This window comes from Panthera leo, chromosome D2 (genome assembly GCF_018350215.1).
Source record: "Panthera leo isolate Ple1 chromosome D2, P.leo_Ple1_pat1.1, whole genome shotgun sequence".
Classification (NCBI taxonomy): Eukaryota; Metazoa; Chordata; class Mammalia; order Carnivora; family Felidae; genus Panthera; species Panthera leo.
The window spans coordinates 28650371-28671432 of NC_056689.1; the positions used below are offsets into that span (position 1 = coordinate 28650371).

Consider the following 21062-nt stretch of genomic DNA (forward strand, 5'->3'; position numbering starts at 1 on the left):
AAAGTGATACTCCACCAGTAGAAACCATTCTTCACATTTTAGATTTTGATCTTTTCCTGGGATAGCAATATGCACTATGTGCTGATCAGCGACAGTAAGCCACAGTTCCCAGTTAGCCATGCAATCATGAGGGTAAATGACCAATACACTTATAACCATTGTGCCCATACAACCAGCCTATTTTTCATTTTCAGTTTACGATTCAATAAATTACGTGTGATATTCAATATTTGGTTATGAAAGAGGCTTAAGATGATTTTGCCCAACTATAGGCTGTTCTGAGCATGTTTAGTATAGGCTAGGCTAAACTCTAATGTTTGGTAGGTTAGGTGTAGTCAATGCATGTTTAACTTGCAAAATTTCCAGTTTACACTGGGTTTATTGAAACATAACTCCATAGTAAGTCTAGGAAGATGCTGTACATGCTGTCTACAAGCCTCACTTTAAATTCAAAGACACTAGATGGTGAAAGTTTGAGGGGTCCCCAGGTGGCTCAGCTGGCTGAGCATCAGACTTCAGCTTAGGTCATGATCGCGAGTTCGAGCCTCACATCAGGCTTGCTGTTGTCAGTGCAGAGCCTGCTTCAGATCCTCTGTCCCCCTCTCTCTGCCCCTCCCTCGTTTGTACTCTCTCAAAAAAAAAAAAAAAAAAAAAAAGTGAGAGTTTGAAAAAAATGATATGTCATGTAACTAGTAACCAAGAGAGAGATGAGTGGCTATACCAGTATCAGACAAAATAAACTTTAAATTAAAAATTATTACAAAAGATGAAGACATATTCTGATAAGCATCAATCCAAGAAGATGTAACATTTGTAAATATATACATACCTAACAATACAGCTTCAAAATACACACAAAACTGACACAATTGACAGGAGAAATGTGGTTCTAAAATAATAGTTGGAGGCTTAATATCCCAATATTCAATATATCAATAATGGATATAACAATCAGAAGATCAATAAGGAAATAGAGGACCTGAACAACACTACAGAATGACCAGACTGAACAGACAGCTTGGAACATTCCATTTAATAACAAGAGAATACATTATTCTCAAACGCAAATAGGATATTTTCCAGGAAAGACCATATGTTAGGTCAAAAATTAAGCCTCCAAAAATTTTAAGTTTATTCATTTATTTTTTAGGGGGGGGGGGCAGGGAGGGAGGGAGACAGAAAATCCCAAGTAGGCTCCACACTGTTAGTGCAGAGTCCGATACAGGGTTTGAACCCACGTGAGATCATGACTTGAGATGCTTAAACGACTAAGCCACCCAGGCTCCCCTCCTTCTGCCTTGGTTTTTTTTAATAGATTTATTTTTAAGTAATCTATATACCCAAGTGGGGCTTGAACCCGGAGATCAAGAGTTGCAGCTCCACTGGACTGAGCCAGCCATGGACCCTCTATATTTCCTTCTGTTGTTGATTTCCAGTTTCATTCCATAGTAGTCAGAAAATTAATTTTTTATGATTTTAGTCTTTTTCAATTTATAGAGGCAATTTATAATTCCCAATCCGTAGGTAAATTTGTAGTTACAAACATATATATTAAAAAAGAAAATGGGTGGGGGGATGGGCTAAATGGGTAAAGGGCATTAAGGAAGACACTTGCTGGGAGTTATACATAGGGAATGAATCACTGGAATCTACTACTGAAATCACTACTGCACTATATGGTAACTAACTTGGATGTAAATTAAAAAATAAATTAAAAAAAAAAAAAAGAAAAAATATCTCAAATCAATAATCAAACTTCATACCCTAAGGAACTATAAAAAGAAGAGCAAACTAAACCTGAAGCTAGTAGAGGGAGATAACAATAAAGATGAAAGTGGAGATAAATAAAATATAGGAGAGAAAAATACATAGAAGCAACAAAACTAAAAGTTGATTCTTTTAAAAAAGCAACAAAACTGACAAACCTTTAGTTAGAATGACCAAGAAAAAAAAAAGACTCACATTACTAAAATCAGGATTGAAAGTGGGGACATTACTATCATCCTTACAGAAATAAAAAGGATTGTAAGATAATACTATGAACAACCGTGTAACAAAATAGATAATCTAGATGAAATGGGCAAATTCCTAGGAACATACAAACAACCAAACTGACACCAGAAGAAAAAGAAACACAACCTGTAACAAGAAACTGAATCATTAATCAAAAACCTTCCAACAGGGGCACCTGGGTGGCTCAGTGGGTTAAGTGTCTGACTTTGGCTCAAGTTGTGGTCTCAGCGTTCTTGAGTTTGAGCCTCTGCCAGAGCCTAATTCTTGTTCTCTGTCTCCCTCTCTCTGACCCTCTCCTGTGTTTGCACTCTCTCACTCTCAAAAAATAAACATTAAATAAACAAAAAAACCTTCCAACAAAGAAAAGCCTATGACCAGATTCTACCAAACATTTAAAGAATAATTAACACCAATTTTTCCTCTTCCAAGAAATGGAAGAGGGAACATTTTCTAACTCATCTGTGAGGTCAAATACCATGACACCAAATACCGACAAAGGCATCACAAACACCAAAAAGAAATCTATAGACCAGTATTCTTAATAAATAAGGATAGAAAAATCATCAACAGAATATTAGCAAACTGAATCCAGCAGCATATTAAAGTATTATACACCATGACCAAGTGGGCTTTATCTCAAGAACACAAGGTGGTTCAACATAGGAAAACGCACCAATGTAATACATCACATTAATGGAATGAAGGAAGGAAACCACATGATCATCTGGATGCACAAAAGCATCTGACAAAATACCGCTCTCTTTCATGATAAATATACTCAACAAACTAGGCATAAAAGAGAACTTCCTTAACGTTAAAAAGGAATTTATGAAAAATCTAACATCCCACCAGATCAGGAAAAACAAAAGCATGTGCACTCTTACCAACTTGTATTTGAAAGTATACTGGAAGTTCTAGCCAGGGCAATTAGATGCAAGAAAAAGAAATAAAGGTATCTAAATTGGAAGGAAAGAAGTAAAATTAAATCTATTGCATTTGTGGATGCCATGATCTCGTATAAAGAAAATCCATCCACAAAACAATCTATTAGAGCTGATAAATGAATTTAGCAAAGTTGCATAATACAAGATTAAAACACAAAAAGTAGTTGTACTTCTTTTAGTATCTGTGCTGCCAAAGCGAGCATAATCAGTTGTATTTCTCTACCTAGCAGTGAACAAACCAAATATAAAATTTATACAAAGCTACAGTAAACAAATAGTGCTGTACTGACATAAGGACAGATTGAGATATATATATATATATATATATATATATATATATATATATATATATATCTCACTAGAATAAAAAACTAAGAGTCCAGAAATAAATCCATATTTTTGTAGTCAATTAAATTTCAACAAGGGTACCAAAACCATTCAGTAAGGAAACAACAGCCTTTTTAACAAATAATAGTAGGACAACTAGTTATTCACATGCAGAGAATGAAGCTGAACTCTTACCTCACACCATAGCCAAAAATTAACTCAAAATAGACCAAAGACCTATAACAGCTAAAACTGTAAAACTCTTAGAAGAAAATTCACAGGTTAATCTTCATGACTTTGCAATAGTCCATGGGTTCTTAGTTATGACACCAAAAGCACATGCAACAAAAGAAAAAAATAGATAAATAAGACTCCAACAAAATTTAAAACTTTTGTGTGCAAAAAGATATTATCAAGAAAGTGAAAAGGCAACCATAAAATGGGAGAGAATATTTGCAAATCACATATCTGATGAGTCCAGTATCCAGAATATACAAAGAACTCTTCAAACTCAACAAAATGACAATCTAATTTTAAAATGAGCAGAGGGCTTAAAAGACATTTTGCTAAAGAATATGACAAATCAAACACATCAACTAGCCATTAAGGAAATGCAATTTAGTACCCCAGCACTTCATACCCACTATACTAATAAGAAATATATATAAATAAAAAACATTTTTGAAATATAGAATTTAAAAAAAAGGAAAATAGCAAATGTTGCCCACGAAGTAGAGAAATTGGAATCCTCACATACTGCTGATGGGGAGGTAAACAGTTTGGTGGTTCCTTAAAAAGTCAAACTGAATTATAATATGACCTAGCAATTCCACTCCTAGGAATACACCCAAACTAATTGCAGTGTGCAAACAAAAACTTGCACATAAATGTTCATAGCAGCATTATTCAGAGCATTTTACCAAAAGAGGTAAATAGCCCAAATGTCTATTGACTGATGGATAAACAAAATGAGGTATATTCATACAAATGAGTATTATTCAGTTAAATGGAACGAAGTACTGATATGTGGTACAGCATGGATGAACCTTAGAAGCATACTAAGTGAAAGAAGCCAGCCACAAAACGCCACATATTGTACAACTTCATTTATAGCAAATATCAAGAAAAGACAAATCCACAGAGACAAACAATAGAGTAGTGGTTATCAGGGGCTGGAGGGAGAAGGAAATGAGAAATAACCGCTTAATATGTACAGGTTTCCTGTTGAGGTGATGAAATGTTCTGGAACTAGAAAGTGGTGCTGGTTGCACAACACTGTGAATATACTAAATGCCACTGAATTGTACATTAAAAAAACTCCTAAAATGGTGAATTTTGTTATGAATTTTACTTCATTAAAAAAAGTTTTTAAAAGAACATATAGCCTTCTGCCTTCTCCCTCTCCTGGTCAGGACTGAGGTTTAGGGTAATACACTTACTCTGAGGTAGTGGTCCAGTATGTCTAAGGGCTGAGCTTTCAGCCAGTGTAGCAAGAAGAGCGACTACATACAGGGTAGATTAAGTAAGTATCTTGAAGATGATAGCTATGAAGTTTCTCACTGGTGATTTAAGTCACATAAAATGGACAAGAAGGCTAGAGTAAACTCTATGGTGTTTGCATAGTATAGAGATATCACTATGATCTCACAGTTAGAAACCATACATATGTTGGAAATCATGAGATGTGTGCATATGTGTGTGCATACACATAGTTCCTAACTCTGTCTGCTGAGAATCTGAAAGCAATGACTATCTGGTAGCAGTTGAGTACACTTAGCATTCAGAGCACGATTTCTGAATACTATTTCCATCTGAAGAAGCGAGGGCTTTTAAGGAAAAAAGGCTAATGCTAGAGCTGGGGTAAACACAAGAAGAGCCTGTAACATTTATTGTACCAAATGTAAAGAATAATTAAGGAAAAATTGGGACACATCAAAAGTACACAAAAGAGGAACCAGTTCAACAGGGCTCCCATTGGTGAAATCAAGATAAACTGAAAAGATCTCACAGAGATCCACAATAAAGCTTGTTAAGACTGCCCCACCCCTGGTCTCAAAACATTACCTCTCTGCAGAACTGAATGAAGTCCCACAGAACTCTCTGTGTTCCTAGCAGGACAGGCCTCCACCCCATATACCCTCTTAAATTCTATCTACCATACCATTAACAAACTACCCCACAAGACCAAGCCAAGAAGGAGACTGTAATTCAATCAGATTATCCACCTACCTCAAAGGTCATCAGGACTACTCCACCATGTCTTACATGTCTGTTTCTCAACATAGGAAGCCTCAAAATCACAGGTTATCCCTAATCCCATCTTATGTGGCACCATACAGGCCCTAAAATCTGACACAATCTTACAACTATCTTTGCTCCACTAAACGCTTTCACTGTTTGCCCTGGAACTCACAATCTATCATTTGGAAAATTGCCCATATCCTAAAATTCTATCCAAATTTTCCTTCCTCTTTTGTAAATGAAGAAGACTGTCTTCTGAGGACACTATTTCCCCTGTAGCTCTCATAAATGGTGTCTGTTTTCTCTTCCAACACTTCATACGATTCGGCATAGAAGTTAAGTCTCCTGGTCTTCACTCCTTCTAGGTCTCCTTCCATTTGCCTTCTTAAAACCCCCAGCTCCTCTAAAAAACAGGGCAACTGCATATAACCCTGCTAGTGCACTGCTCTCTATTATTTGTACAGCTCTCCTGGGAGTATACTCAAAGGACAAAAAAAAAAAAAAAAAAAAAAAAAACCTGCAAAAACAAGTTAAAAAAAAAAAAGAAACAACTATTTTCAGCTTTTATCATGATACTGGTGGTAATGTTGGTACTGTTAGGCAGCAAATGTAGAGTTTTGGAGTATTTTTTCATACCAAGTACACCAGATAGTAAGGAAGCTACGAAAGAGTAATAAAGTTGTATCAAAAGAACTCAGATGCCAACTTGCAGAGCTCTCCCTAGACAAAGATAAGATAATATGAGCATCAATAAAGATAATAACAACTATGATGGACTAAAAACATCAAATATGTTTAAATCCATGAAAAAAAAACTGAAAAAATAAATTGTCATCACTGGAATATGCCAATGAACAGATTCATTCTTTTGAAAAATTGTTAACTACAGAGAGAGAATCCATTCCCATATGAATTGTACTACTAAGGAACCAAATACTACATAGAGGGAAATTGCTCTGTATAGAAGTACCCAAGCCAATAAAATGAAAAAGAAATGTTAGAGTAGCACCATTTTGCAACCCCTAATAAATTAATGAGGCACTGATCATCAATGACTGCTAATATCACAAAGGATAGTCAGCCTCCTGAAATATGAATAAATAACACATCAAGGTTTTTAGAACCAATAGTAAAATATTCTATTCAAAATTCTTTCAACTCATTCTACAAACTGAACCATCCGTCATTTATACTCTCTAAATCAAGGGGCAGTGAACTTTCTGTAAGGGAAAAGATGGTAAATATTTCAGGCTTTGCTGATAATACAGTCTTTGTCTTAACTACTCAACTCTGCCTCTCCCAGCTGTAGCTAGAAAGCAGCCATGAACATGAATAGGTAAAAAAGTGGGCATGACTTTATTTACAAGAACATGTGCTGGAAAGAACTTAGTTTATGGACTGTAATTTGCTGCGTAGTTACCTCTGCCCTAAACGATAAGTTAGAAAAATCAATGATTGCTACTGATAAATTAATTCTTCCCAAAAGAGAAGTTAATCTGGTAATAATTATTCAATCCTAAATCTAAATCAGCGGAAAGAAAGGTCATCATTCTCAGGCTGACCATTCCTTTATTTTGCTAACTGGAAATGTGTGGGAAGCATTAATGTGTTCTGACGACTTTGAGTCCAAAAGTTTATAATTTTTCAAATTGTGGTAAAGCAGATCTCTGAATAAAATGTTAGGAATTCAGTAATAACTCTTATTTACTGAGTTAACTTGACACATGTAGGTATACATACATAGGTATATACATAGAAATAATTTAGATGGTTGGACTTCACCTTATCAGAAAACCAAATGAGCCTGGAATCTTCATAATACCTAAACATGCCATATTTAGGATCCAATAATTCCCTCATGATGAGCAAGAAAAATTCTTTGCGTACTCCTCCTGCATCAACAGCATCTTCTCCAACAAATATAACCTAAAATAGCATAATGCAAACACTGAATGTAAAGAAATGGAAGTATATTGTGGAGAGCCCATAACGTGTAATTTATTACAATAAATGCTCAGCAATTAACAGTTTAAAAAATTTTTTTAGGTTTTATATAGTTTTATTTATTAAGTTTCAAAGATACATTAAAAACAGAAAAACTTTAAACGTATTTTCTGAATAAAGTCCCAATTATATAATAGAAAATGTCAAATTACCTTGAGTGGCTTTTTGTAGTCTATATTCTTTGTTTTCCTAAGGACTTCCATTGCATCTCCTACAATATTTTCTCTGCGTACAACTAGAATTAAGCAGGGATTCACAGATTCAATCACCGGGAGAAAAAGAGAGGAGACATTCTGTCTATGGGCCTGGTCAATAGCCATCTAGAAAACAAAAGATTAAAATTTTAATACAATGCTATAAAGAAACTATAAAGGTGACTGGGTAAGCTAACTTCTACCTATTAATTATAATCCTATATTTATAATTCCTATAATAGTTCCTATGCTACTTAATTCACATAACACCTCACACAGTATCTAATAGAGCATAAGAGCTTAATAAACTGTATTCTCAGCATAATGAGTGTCCTATTGAATGTTTTTTTTTAATGTTTTAATTTTAGAGAGAGGGAGACAAAGAGAGAGGGACAGAGGATCAGAAGTGAACTTTGTGCTGACAGCAGAGAGCCCAATGCAGGGCTCGAATTCATGAACCGTGAGATCACGACCTAAGCCAAAGTCAGACGCTTAACCTACTGAGCCACCCAGGCGCCCCTTGAATACTTTTATACTAATGTATAGCTAATGATACCATTATGCAAGCATGGAACTATAATAATATGGTAAATCTAAACACTGCTATTTCTCAAAAGATAAGCGGGATGAAGAGTGAGGAGAAAAAAGAAAACAGCATTAAAACAACCTCAAATGAGAATAAGGAACAGCCTGGCTGAGGAGTTACAGAAATTCATTTAGTAGGGGCGCCAATGTGGCTCAGTCTGTTAAGCATCTGGCTTTTGATTTCGGCTCAGGTCATGATCTCACAGTTCATGAGTTTGTGGGATGGAGCCCTGTGTCAGGGTCTGCACTGCCAGCACAGACCTTGCTTGGGATCTCTTCCTCTCCCTCTGCCCCTCCTCCCAGCTCGTTCTGTTCTCTCTCTCTCTCACAAATAAACATTAAAATAAATAAATAAACATAAAAAAAAAAAAAAAAAAAGAAAGGAATTCATCTAGAAGAGTGATCACCATGTTCACAAACCAAGCATTTGGCTTTCACCATTTAAAGCCTTTGTTCATTTCTTATGGTTTTCCCAGTGTTCTTATCCTAAAATGGAATGTACTATGTATTAAAAGCATGTGGTGATTATTGTTTTAAGAAAGACCATCAAAAACTAGTTCACCAGTTGTTAGTATAAACCCTACAAAAATATTTCTCCTGGATATGCCTGGATAGCTCAGTCAGTTGAGAGACCAACTTTTTTTTTTTTCCTAATGTTTATTCATTTTTGAGAGAGAGACATAGCACGTGGGGGGGGGGGGGAGGGAGGGGGGCTGGTGTAGGGCAGAGAGAGGGGGAGACAGAATCCAAAGCAGGCTCCAGGCTCTGAGCTATCAGCACAGAGCCCGATGTGGGGCTTGAACCCACAAACTGTGAGATCATGAACTGAGATGAAGTCAGATACCCAACCAACTGAGCCACCCAGGCGCCCCAGGAGACCAACTCTTGATTTCAGGTCAGGTCATTAAACCAGGGTGGTAGGATCAAGCCCTGCATTGGGATCCACACTGAGTGGTGAGACTGCTTAAGATTCTCCCTCTTGGGGCATTTCTCAGTTTCAGCTCAGGTCACGATCTCACATTTCGTGAGTCTGAGCCCCAATCAGGCTCTAAGCTGACAGCACGGAGCCTGCTTGGGTTTCTCTCTCCCTCTCTCTGCCCCTCCCCCACTTGTGCTGTCTCTGTCTCTCTCAAAATAAGTAAATAAACTTAAAAAAAATTTATAAAAATTTTTTTAAAAATTAGCCTTAAAAAAGAAAAAAGATTCTCGCTCTCTCTCCCTTTGCCCCTCTTCCCTGCCTGTGTATACACGTGCTCTCTCTAAAAATAAAATGTGTATTATTTCCTCTAATGATGAAAATGGATATAAGCACATATGTAAAATTCCCCCTAGTGTTTATTATTTAAATATCTAGAGGCATTTAAAATACCAAAGGCATTTATTTTAAAGGAATGAAAACAGCTATCAAAATTGGGGTGGGGTGCTGATAATTTTTTAAAGCATTTTTAGATTTTAAGAGCTCAAGCTTTCTTCTTACCCTTTTCTTAGTCCTTAGCCTCTATAGTCTGATATTCTATACTAGAAAATAAAACTCAAAACCTTTTTAAATTTACAGGTTCAAAAGATACAGCACATCTACTATAGTTCTTAAAATGATAATGTAAGTTAGTTAAAAAAAAAAACCCTCATTATAAATGAAAAAATGTTCAACATAAAACAGAGCAGATTGGGGGAGAAAGGAGATGGAAGAGCAGGAGACGACCAACCTCAGGAAAATGTCTTACTTATTACTAACACTTTCTTCAAGGAAACTTCATATCCTCCCCCTAACACGTGATCAAATACCTCTTACTTTAACATCACATCACCTCTGGTTACTTCCATCTTTTACCAAGTATATAAATATGGAATATATAATGAAGCAAGATTTGAAACAAACCCAAGTTTATCAAGTAAGCTAATAAAACTGTTTATAAAGATTACATATTTCTACAATGAAAGATGTTTATACCATTTTTTAGATATAAATGATTAAAAGCTAAACTATTCTATTTTCATTTAAATATATATAAGCCTTCGTAACAGTACACTTGTCACATGCAATTATGAGGTACCTTTGCAAAGGTACAGAATGTTCCCAAAGATTACAGATTATAGGCAAACTTCAAATATTTACTTTTTTTAAAAAAATGTTTTATTTATTTTTGAGAGAGAGAGAGAGAGAGAGAGAGAGAGAGAGAGAGAGAAAACGAGGGGGGAAGGGGCAAAGAGAGAGGGAGACACAGAATCCAAAGCAGGCTTCAGGCTCTGAGCTGTCAGCACAGAGTCTGATGTGGGGCTTGAACCCACAAAGTGCAAAATCATGACCTGAACAGAAGTCAGATGCTTAACCAACTGAGCCAACCAGGTGCCCCAACAAATATTTACTTTTTAAAAACATTACAGAAACAATTCCAAAACCATTCTCAAGTCAGTTAGTATTAAACTATATCTTACCTGCATCTGTAAGACTGCATCTGTTTGTAACAGAGTAGTTTTTGCTTGGGCATCAAATACAAATGGATATGTGCAGATTGTAACAGGAATATCTGCCAACTGGAAATAAAATTAACTTATTAGAACAAACTGATTTGTGATATATTTTTTGTAGGTACTGTCATTTCTTTTAAAGCTGATCATATTCTTGGTTTATTCACCTGTATGTTATCCAGGAATTATAAATATTGTGCTTCCTTTCAAATATGGAATTTTTACTGATTATCAGATGAGGCACTGGAATAACCCCCATTCTCAATAACCTCAATTTTAGGAAGGAATTATATACTTGAAAGTACATACAATTGTAAATTACAAGGATCTTTTGCTTAACATGTATTAACTTCAAGATTCAGTAAATTAGGAGGCAAATATATCTTAAAGTTGGGGGCTCCTATGTTAAATACATTACCCAGTTCTAGAGTACCCAAGGCTACTCTAGCAACCGAGGCCAATGATAAGCAATCTGCTTATTCATTCATTTAACAGTTATATACTGCATGCCGTTAGGGTACCAACACTAATGTAAGTCAACAATCTTTCATTCATTTAACCTACAAAATAAGTACCATGAAGTACCATTATTTCCTGTCAATCTTTAAAGCTGAGAAACCGGATTATTACCATTATCACACATTACCCACCTTACAGACAATTATTTAACCTAGCAAGTAATACAGTGATTGATTGCTAAGTATTTTAACAATGCAGAAAAATACAAAGATCTATGAACTTCTAGTCACAGATTCTTGCAGTCAAAGGAGGCCGTATTCCTACCATCTACCCAACAAGGCAATGTTTTTGTGTCAGCCCTGAAACAGAGACCCTGCTGTAAGGTTTCTAGTGAAGACTTTCAATACACCATGAAAAAATCCACTTCTTATGTGCTTAGGAAGTTCTTCTTATTAAGTCTGAATCTACATTTATAAACATCATTATGCATTACTTTGTTTTGTATTGCAATCTTCATTGCAGGGAAGCCTATATGGTTTAAAATATTTCAAGTGCCCATGCTCTCTCTAAATTGTCTTTTTTCCATAGTAAACATTCCCAGTTTTTCCAGCCATTCTGACAATACTATGGTTTCCAGCCCTTCTCCATCTCAACTGCCTTCTTTTAAATGTATTTTAATTTATATAAGTCTCTCTTAAAAACAAACAAAATAATCTAATAGGGCCCAATCAGTACAGTATACAATGAGACTATCAACTCTTTGTTGACAACATGTAAGACAGCATCGTGGGTTATATTAACCTTACAGTAAATTATCATTTTTCATTATTTTTCATATGACAATTTTTACCTTGATCCTGTATTTGTGTCACTACCTACTGATGGTAGAATGTCATTTCACAATTCTGAAATTTAAAACTACCAAAATGATTTCTCAGGTCCCTTTTGGTTTCTAAAGTCTATGATTTCATAATTTTATGTGCTATTTCTATGTGAAGATAAGGAAGCAAACAATATTAGGCCTATAATATAAAGTTAATTCTAAATGCTTCACTGGTTCAAGTCCTGGGAAAAATGCAAAACAAAACAAGAAAACCTGAAGTCTATAATGAAAGTATAAAAGAAGTATTATAACAATTCCAAGTATTAAAAAGGTTATTCAGGTTTGTTGATAATATAAACCAAAGTGCTAAAACTTTATATGCTAAGACAGTATATTATACAAAGTGAGGAAGATGACCATACTGAGTTTATTTAACTTTATGATGATCATTTTGAGTATTAATTATTAGCTTAAAAATTGAAGATCATTTTAGTTCTATAAAATATTTTTTGCCTTACTGGGTAAGCATTTGTCAGATTTTAAAAGTTTGCTTTTTTATATTACAAAGGACACGTGTTAATTTTATACTGGAAGACTTTAGGAGGGTAGACATTATTTTAAAGCAAATATTGTTGGGGTGCCTGGCTGGCTCAGTCAGTACAATATGCGACTCTTGATCTCAGGGTTGTGAGTTTGAGTCCCACATAGGGTGGAGAAAATAAAATCTTAATTAAAAATTATTTTTTTATTTTTAAAATAGAAATCTTTTTTTTTTTTTTTTTTTTTTTTTTTTTTTAAGAGAGAGAGAGAGTGGGGGAGAGGGGCAGAGGGAGACAGAGGGAAAGAATCCTAAGCAGGCTCCATGCTCAGAGCGGAGCCTGATGTGGGCCTCAATCCCACAACCCAGGGATCATGACCTGCGCTGAAACCAAGAGTCAGACATTCAACCAACTGAGCCATCCAGGCAGCCCCAAAATAAAATTAAAAAATAATAATAAAGCAAATATTGTTGAAAGGCATCATACAAGTGTAATGATAACTAAAACAGAGGTTTTAATTTTCTTCAAAAAACTCCTTTGAAATGTTGTATAGGACAACTCCTATATAGTCATTAAAAATTTTATATATATGGATAGATAGCTATATCTACCTATCTATATATAAATTTATCAAACTAAACAGGAAACTTGCTCTCCTATTACTTAAGATAAAACAGAGTATATCTTACTCTGAACATGAGACTTTATTACACCAAACTTACCTCAGTTAATCCATGGTTGACATCCTAAGACAGCAGTGCAGAACGTAACAGTAATGAGGAAAGAGCAATGTTAGTGTCCAAATTTAACTATTTCTATTCAAAGTAGCATTTCATATATTTTGCTACAGAATACTGAATTAATGAAGTAGACCAAAATATACCTACAACAAAACTTACCCTTTTCATGTGCATCTTATATATCTATACCTATAAAACTAAGACCTTTCTTTCATGTATCTTGTGGTCATAAAATTATCAAGGCTTGAACATAAAGAAATTTGACTTTAGCAACTAAGCACCCCAATTGTAGAATTCAGGTAAAATGTGGAAACTAATCCTAAGTCCTAAGCTTGGTCTTGAAGAAGTCATTTTATGTCTTAGTTTCTCCACCTGGAAAATGGAGAAAATATTCCCCAACTTCTCCCCAAGGACCTGGTTAAATCTTGACAAAATGCTTGAAAAGTATTTAGCATATTAAAATACTATATGAAAACAAAGTGAAGAAAATAAGCCATTAAATGTTTTTACTTGTCAGAAATAACGAACGAAAACTTAGGATATCTTACATTAAGGATTCTTTAACACTGAATTAGCTTAAAACTGAAAGTACAAAGGGGCGCCTGGGTGGCTCAGTCAGTTAAGCATCTGACTTCTGCTGAGGTCATGATCTCGCAGTCCATGAGTAGAGCCCTCCATCAGACTCTGGGCTAACAGCTCAGCTCAGAGCCCGGAGCCTGCTTCAGATTCTGTGTCTCCCTCTCTCATGCTCCTCCCCTGCGTGCACTGTCTCTCCCTCTCTCAAAAAATAAATCAACATTTAAAAAAAAAAAAATTTGTTTTTAATTGAAAGTATATGACAGGGTTTAGGAGTTGGTAAACAGAAAGAAAAAATGAGGAGAGAAAGAGAGATTTACGAAGGGAATAATAATGGATATTATAATGAAAGCTTACTACTTCACTCAACGGAAAGATACACTTTCTTGCAGAATGCTTCTACATATACTCAGGGTACAGACTCATATAAAGTGTTAGAATTTCCAAAAACACGTCACTAAATTTGCAGATGGTACTTAGCATAATGAGGAATTAATCTTACCCAAAGAGAGGTCTGCTTTTGCCCTAAGCTGCTGGGGGTGATCTATGGGCAGCTGGAATGTCAAGCCTCATAGGAGTGTCTTTGTCTGAGAGCTCTGGACCATTTGGTTATCATTTCTGCCTTCAGAAGAAGTGGACGCTAAAGGTTATCGGCATAGGCAGTATGTAATCAAGCCTCAATAAAAACTCTGGGCCTCAAGGATCTGGTGAGCTTCTGTGGTTGCCAATATTCTGTGAGTATCACCACACAGAGATGCTAGGAAAGTAACTCATCCCTGACTCCACAGGGAGAAGAAAATAGAAGCTGTGCCTTTGGTACCTCTTCCAGAGTCCATTCTATGTGCTTTTCCCCCTAATTTCAATCTGTATGCTTTCCATACAATAAACTGTTAACATCACTGTAACAGTTTCCAGTGAGTTCTGTGAGAACTTGTAGCAAATTATTGAACCTCAGTGTGGTGTGAGGAACCCCTCAAACTTGGAATTCACACCAGAAGTGAGTGCAGTCTTGTGCTGTCTATTCCTTATAAATTCATAGCTTGCTAAATGCTCGCACACTTTGGGGGTACCTTTGGAGACTTTAAGATCTGAGCAAAGATCTAGGGTTCTCTCATTGTGCTAAACAAAGCCAAAGCAGTATAAAAATAAGCAAAATAAGACTCTATACAAATCCTACTTGGAGAAAGGTTATTTATTGATAGTAGTTTCTTCCAAAAAATTCAGAGTACCAAGTTATCACTACATCAGTGCCCCTACTAACAATGTTAACAAGAACATATTTAGAAGCTGTACTGCTGAAATGCCTTTTAGATTACACCAGTTTAATTTGAAACCAACTTCACAGGCACATGTGACATTCTTTTACAGTATATCTTGTGGGGACATTTTAAAAATGCTATTACTATCATGAAAGCTTGAATAAGCAAAGAAATACCTTTCAATATTTTCTGACTACCTATATAGCCTGCTTGACAACTATACTAGATACCAATATAGTTTATATCATGGGAGATTAAATTTATTCTTAAATAAATAATAAAATATATATGCACTATTTTTATTGCTACATGTAAACAGATAAAGGTGCTATGCATATCGTTATGCATTGGAGAAATCAATAAGATTGTTGGAATTTATAGTATGACTAAACCATACTAAAGCAGAACCTATTTGACTGTAGGATGATGTAAGCTGAAAGGAATATAGGAAATAATGGGATTTGTGGAAAGCTTGAGAAGCTTTTAGATATCAAGTGAAACTATTATCTAAGAGAGAGGCATCCAAGGGTGAAACAGATTAAGATCATTATTAGAAATTTCAATTTAAAGGTTAAGGATCTTAGACAAAAGCTCAAACATTTAAAACAATTTTTTAATGTTTATTTATTTATTTCTGAGAGGGAAAGAGAATGCAAGCTGGGGAGGGGCAGAGAGAGACAGAGAGAGAGAGAGACAGAGAGAGAGAGACAGAGAGAGAGAGAGACAGGGGCACAGAATCTGAAGGAGGCTCCAGGCTCCAGGCTGTCAGCACAGAGCCCAATGCGGGGCTTGAACTCACAAACCGTGAGATCATGACCTGAGCAGAAGTCAGATGCTTATAAACTGACTGAGCTACTCAGGCACCCCAAGAGCTCAAACATTTTTAAAAAGGTAAATGCAAAAAGGAAAAAAGGTAAATGCTTAAAAGAGCATGGATGAACTCTAGAGTTGCAATGTACTTGTTATATTATTTGCAAATCTGATTCAGTCAAAGTAGTATTTCCAAGGGAAATTTAAAAGGAAAACAAAGTCATGAGGGTTGGAGACAGGCTCTATCATAAAACATGTGAGGTTACTTAAAGGTTTATTGCTAAAAATTCAACATATCACTCAATGTGTGACCTACTATTGGCTCCAAATCCACATACTCAAGTAATAGTTGTTGGCTGTTTTTAGAGTGGAAGTCCTGAAACTGGGTCAAGGCATGCCTAATTTTAGTTGCTCAATGTCCTAGAAGCTGGAGTGAGAAAGGCTTTAAGGAATGTTCCAAAAGTCAGGTTCTCATGGTCTAAAGCAGACTTCACTAAAGATGCTTTTAACACCAATGGTTAATGATGGTTCCAGTTGGTTATAGACAAAAAGATGGAGCTCATTGGCACATTTTAGTTTCAACTAATTACTTATGGCAAAGCACTATACCACTGCTGGTGTCATTTTGACTTAATGATGTAACACAGGATTATTCTAAGGGGATACTCAAGTTAATGAAGTGATTCCAGTAAATATGAAAGGTCTTGGCGATTAAATGAAAATAAAAAGACAGCATCTAAAACATGAAGGAAATGGAAATACACAAACATAATTTGGTAATCCAATACATAATCAGTCTAAGAGTTTAGTCTGTAAAATATTAATGCCATTAAAAATGATTAGGGAGCTTTACAAAGCAAGGATGAACTTTTCTAGGAAATATTACAGCTGCAAAGGAGCACAAATGTACTTTAATTTCTTCTTTTTATTAAATGAAAACAAAACTCAAACCCAGAAAGTACTGGGGGATATTTCCAAGCTGGTCTCCCCAACTGTTATATCAGTCTATCCTTCTAGTTTGCTGGTGAACATGTCATGCTGCTAGCTCAGCACTGTTAAAGTGCAACTTAACTCCATAGAACAAAGATAGTGATGATTTATATACATAGCACAATTAATATCAAATAAATATGACTTATGACTTTAAAAAGCATGTATGTAATACAACATGAAAGACTAAAAATTTCACCAATTTACCAAGTATCTTCATTAGTATCTACTTATATATGACATGCCTTCCATAGGTATACAGTTCTTGAAATAAATTGTATTTCAAGATATGTATTTTTTAAATTATATAATAAGAACCTTATAGTAATACAAACAAGCGGACCCAGCATAGACCATTCTATACTTCATTCTAAATTAGTCCATTTTTACTAAGTAAATATTGACGATATGTAGGATAGTAACTAAAAGTATAAGAGAAGGAAGAAAAAACAACAAAGTTTAGTAGCAACCACTAAAGTATTTTCAACTTAAATGCAAAGTTAAAAGAAGGTAAGGAAATATACAACTAAGAACAGTACTTAGAAAATGGAGAAAAATCAAATATCAGAAGAGAAAAAGAACCCATGTGCCATTTTATTTTGCCTAGAGATTACTGTGGAGGGAGAAAAACAGATAAAAAGCTGAAAAATCCAACTGAAAAAAGTTTCATACACCAAGATCAGAGTCTTGACGGGTGCCTGGCTGGTTCACTTGGTAGAGTGTGTGACTCCTGATTTCATGGTTGGGAGTTTGAGCCCCATGTTGGGTGTAGAGATTATATATATACATACTTATAATCAATCTTTAAAATGATCAGAGTCCTGATAAACAAAAAAACAGAGAAGCTTACAGTAACCAGCAAGAGTAGGAGGATCAAGCAAAACACTTTACAGAGTTAGGTTAAAAAGGATAGGAAAATGAAAGGGGATGAGGTGAAAAGTTAGAAGTCTCAGCAGTACAAAAAAGGATATTATAAGAAAAGCAAAGAACTTCACAGAATTAGTTTTTAATGTTTAGAGATCAGGGAAGTATATACGTGCTGGATTCTTAAAATCCTTGACTGGGAAAGAAAAGAAATGGAGGAAAAAAATTTTTAACAGATTATAGCATAAAGCAAATATAATAAAGGTAAACAATTTCCTTACAGTATTGAGAACAAGGTAAAGTTACATATATATGAATACATGTGTATATAAGTAAAACTTAAAGATGTATATTTCTTATAATTCATAGTAATTATGTTTTATCAAAGAATATTGTAAGCTTGCAATATTGTGAAGCAATGGAACTACTTTAAGATTATAACTTATTCAATAGTGTTACATATGTGTATATATACACATATATATGCATTTACATACATGTATATACATATGTTAACGTGTATACAAACATACATACACCTCTGTATCATCACAAAACAGCATGTAAGTATATTTAGAATAGATTTTTTTAAATCTTAGAGTGTTAATGTGATGTTCAGCCTAGCATTAAGACTAGCAATACAAGCATGAATTTTATTAAAAACCCTCAGGAAAAGAGTCTTTAGAGTTATGTGTAAACGTGAAACGTGGAATAAGCGCTTTTAACTCTCTCAAAGAAGGGAGCTTTGTGAAATCAAATGTCATAATATAAATTAATGAACTATATAAATAAGAGGTACACAAAGACCTTCAAAGTAAATGCCAGCTTTCTTTTCCCAGAGGTAGATTAGAAGAACCCAAATCACAGGTTCTGCATTCTGATTTCTAAGATTTGATATTAGGGGCACCCGATGGCTCAGTCGGTTAACTGTCCAACTTCAGCTCCGGTCATGCTCTCAGTTCAGTTAGTGGGTTTGAGCCCCGCGTCGGGCTCTGTGCAGACAGTTCAGAGCCTGGAGCCTGCTTCCAATTCTGTCTCCCCCTCTCCCTCTGCCCTTCCCCCATTTGTATTTTGACTCTCAAAGTAAGTAAACATAAAAAAAAAAAATTTAAGATTTGATATTAAACCCACTATCCAATTAAATAAAGAACAAGCTTTCACTGCTGCAGCCACCTATTCAATATCACTCTGTCTACAAATAAAGGAAAACCTTGAGGCACAAAGAGTAATGGAGGGCAATTATCAAGTATAATAAAGATATAATCTGGACAGAATGAGAAAGAGAAAAAACCTAGAAATAGGAAGGTAGTCCTCTATGGCTTCCCTCTCAACAGAAAACAGTAGCACTGAGATAGCAGCTCCTAAGGAAATTCAATTTGGTATCACCTCAGCTATATACCAAGAGGAGTCTGGATACAGGCCTGCCAAACTTAAAAGTAAACATTCAAACCATAGCTTTTCCACAAAGATTACTACAAACTAAAAAATTCTATGGGACTGGCATTTGTGTTACTTGTTATGAATACAAGTAGTTTATGACCTACATACTAGATACAAATTCATATCAAAGGGTACCTAATCTAATTCATAGTAAAACAGGAAGATATGACTCTAAGATAATGTTTCTCAAACTAGGCTTACATCTCTGAGAAATATATTTATTTTTAAGGGTCTATGAGTGCTCTGGGAGAATTTATTTTAGTGTTTTTATACCAGAATTTTAAAAAATGACTTAAAAATCTAAAATTAGGATAATCCATTAATAAATCCAGTATCACCATGAAATTCCAAGAGCTGCAATGGTTGTGATTGTAATCAAACTGGCACCAAATAGGAAGGATCTCTATGTTTAGGATTTCATACATAAATGATGTGCTTGATGAGTGAAGGCCAAATTACTATGACATCTCATTCTAAAAGGAAATGTTTCATTGTAGTTCAAATAGAGAAAGGTGAGAAAGGCAGCAAGATAACAGTGTTATTAGACACCTCAGAATAGAGGCTACTGCCAAACTTTAAAGCCTGTGTATAGGCAGTCAGCAATAATAACATCATTTTACCAAGACTTAACTATGTGCCAAGAACTGCCCTAAGCACTTTAGATGTATCATACCAATTAATCTCAATAACTATATAAGATAGGTATTATTATCCCTAATTTACAGAAAAAGAATTAAGTAATTTCCCCAATGACAGAGAGTGAGTAAATGCTGAGCTCAGATTTGAACCGAGATGCTTTTATGCTACCCTACTTTCTTATCATATTTAGGCTAGGAGGTAAGATTCCTGATCATCAAAACACAATTATATTCCATACTAAATAGTAACTTGATTTTTGAATTTGTAGTGTTATTTATAATTAATTTATAAATTTGTTATGGTTTTAGAGTTCTTTAAAAATGTAAGTTTAGAACTTGTTTTAGTGTTTGTATATATTTAAATAATATAGTCAAAAATAATGTAAGTGAACACTGGACTTAAGAAATTGTTTTACTTTAAAAGGGGTCTATATATCAGTCCAATTTCAAAAACACTGCTCAAAGACCAGGATACCCTACGTGGTTGTGTCAAGTTTATATGCAGACTTAGGATTCCAACCTTCTAATGGCTTATCATAACACTTCAGATAAAATCCAAGTTCTTGATCCTAATTTATTAAACCCTCCATGATCTGATGTCTATCCATTTCTCTGAACTCTCCACAATGCCATATTTTAGCCTTCCTGGCCTCTTCCTATCCTTCAATCATATTAAGCTTGTTCTCACCTAAGGTCTTTTACTGGATGTTCATTTTTCTTGAACAGCCCATACTTCATCAGATAAGCTTTTTCTGATTATCCAATTGTAAGAAACCATCCAGTCTCTATTATATTCTCTTATTTTAATTCTCTATACTGTGTATATTATTAGCTAATTTTTTTTTGCTTTACTGTATTATTGTCCACCTTGCCCACTGGATTATAAGCTGTGTAAGAACATGGCTCTTATCTGTCTGGTTCATCACTATATTTGCAATACCTAAACTGATGCCAGTCACAGGAGTTTCTCAATATTCTCATTATTTGTTGAATGAGCAAATGAGTAGATCTAAGTCTGCAAAGCAGCTATAAATTTGACTGAAACTCCCAATGATTCTTGGGGGGAAAAAATGAACAAATCTCTCTCTTAACCAAATGCACATACCAGGGAAGGAAAAGATGTTCTAGAAGTGACCTGATTCCTACA

At 35.0% G+C, this 21062-nt stretch overlaps 1 protein-coding gene across 12 annotated transcripts in view; it reads right to left on the reverse strand.

Moving 5' to 3' along the window:
- The window catches only part of HERC4 (HECT and RLD domain containing E3 ubiquitin protein ligase 4), a 136100-nt gene that overhangs the window by 19480 nt on the left and 95558 nt on the right, over positions 1-21062 (reverse strand). For 10 of the 12 annotated variants that reach the window (XM_042908370.1, XM_042908375.1, XM_042908374.1 and 7 more), the window contains 4 exons: positions 13321-13344; positions 10745-10843; positions 7682-7849; positions 7308-7451 (listed from right to left, as the gene is read on the reverse strand). In XM_042908370.1, the coding sequence (XP_042764304.1) occupies positions 7308-7451; positions 7682-7849; positions 10745-10843; positions 13321-13344 (435 nt within the window). The remainder of the gene's footprint in view (positions 1-7307; positions 7452-7681; positions 7850-10744; positions 10844-13320; positions 13345-21062) is intronic. The other 2 variants (XM_042908373.1, XM_042908378.1) reach the window with 1 other exon arrangement.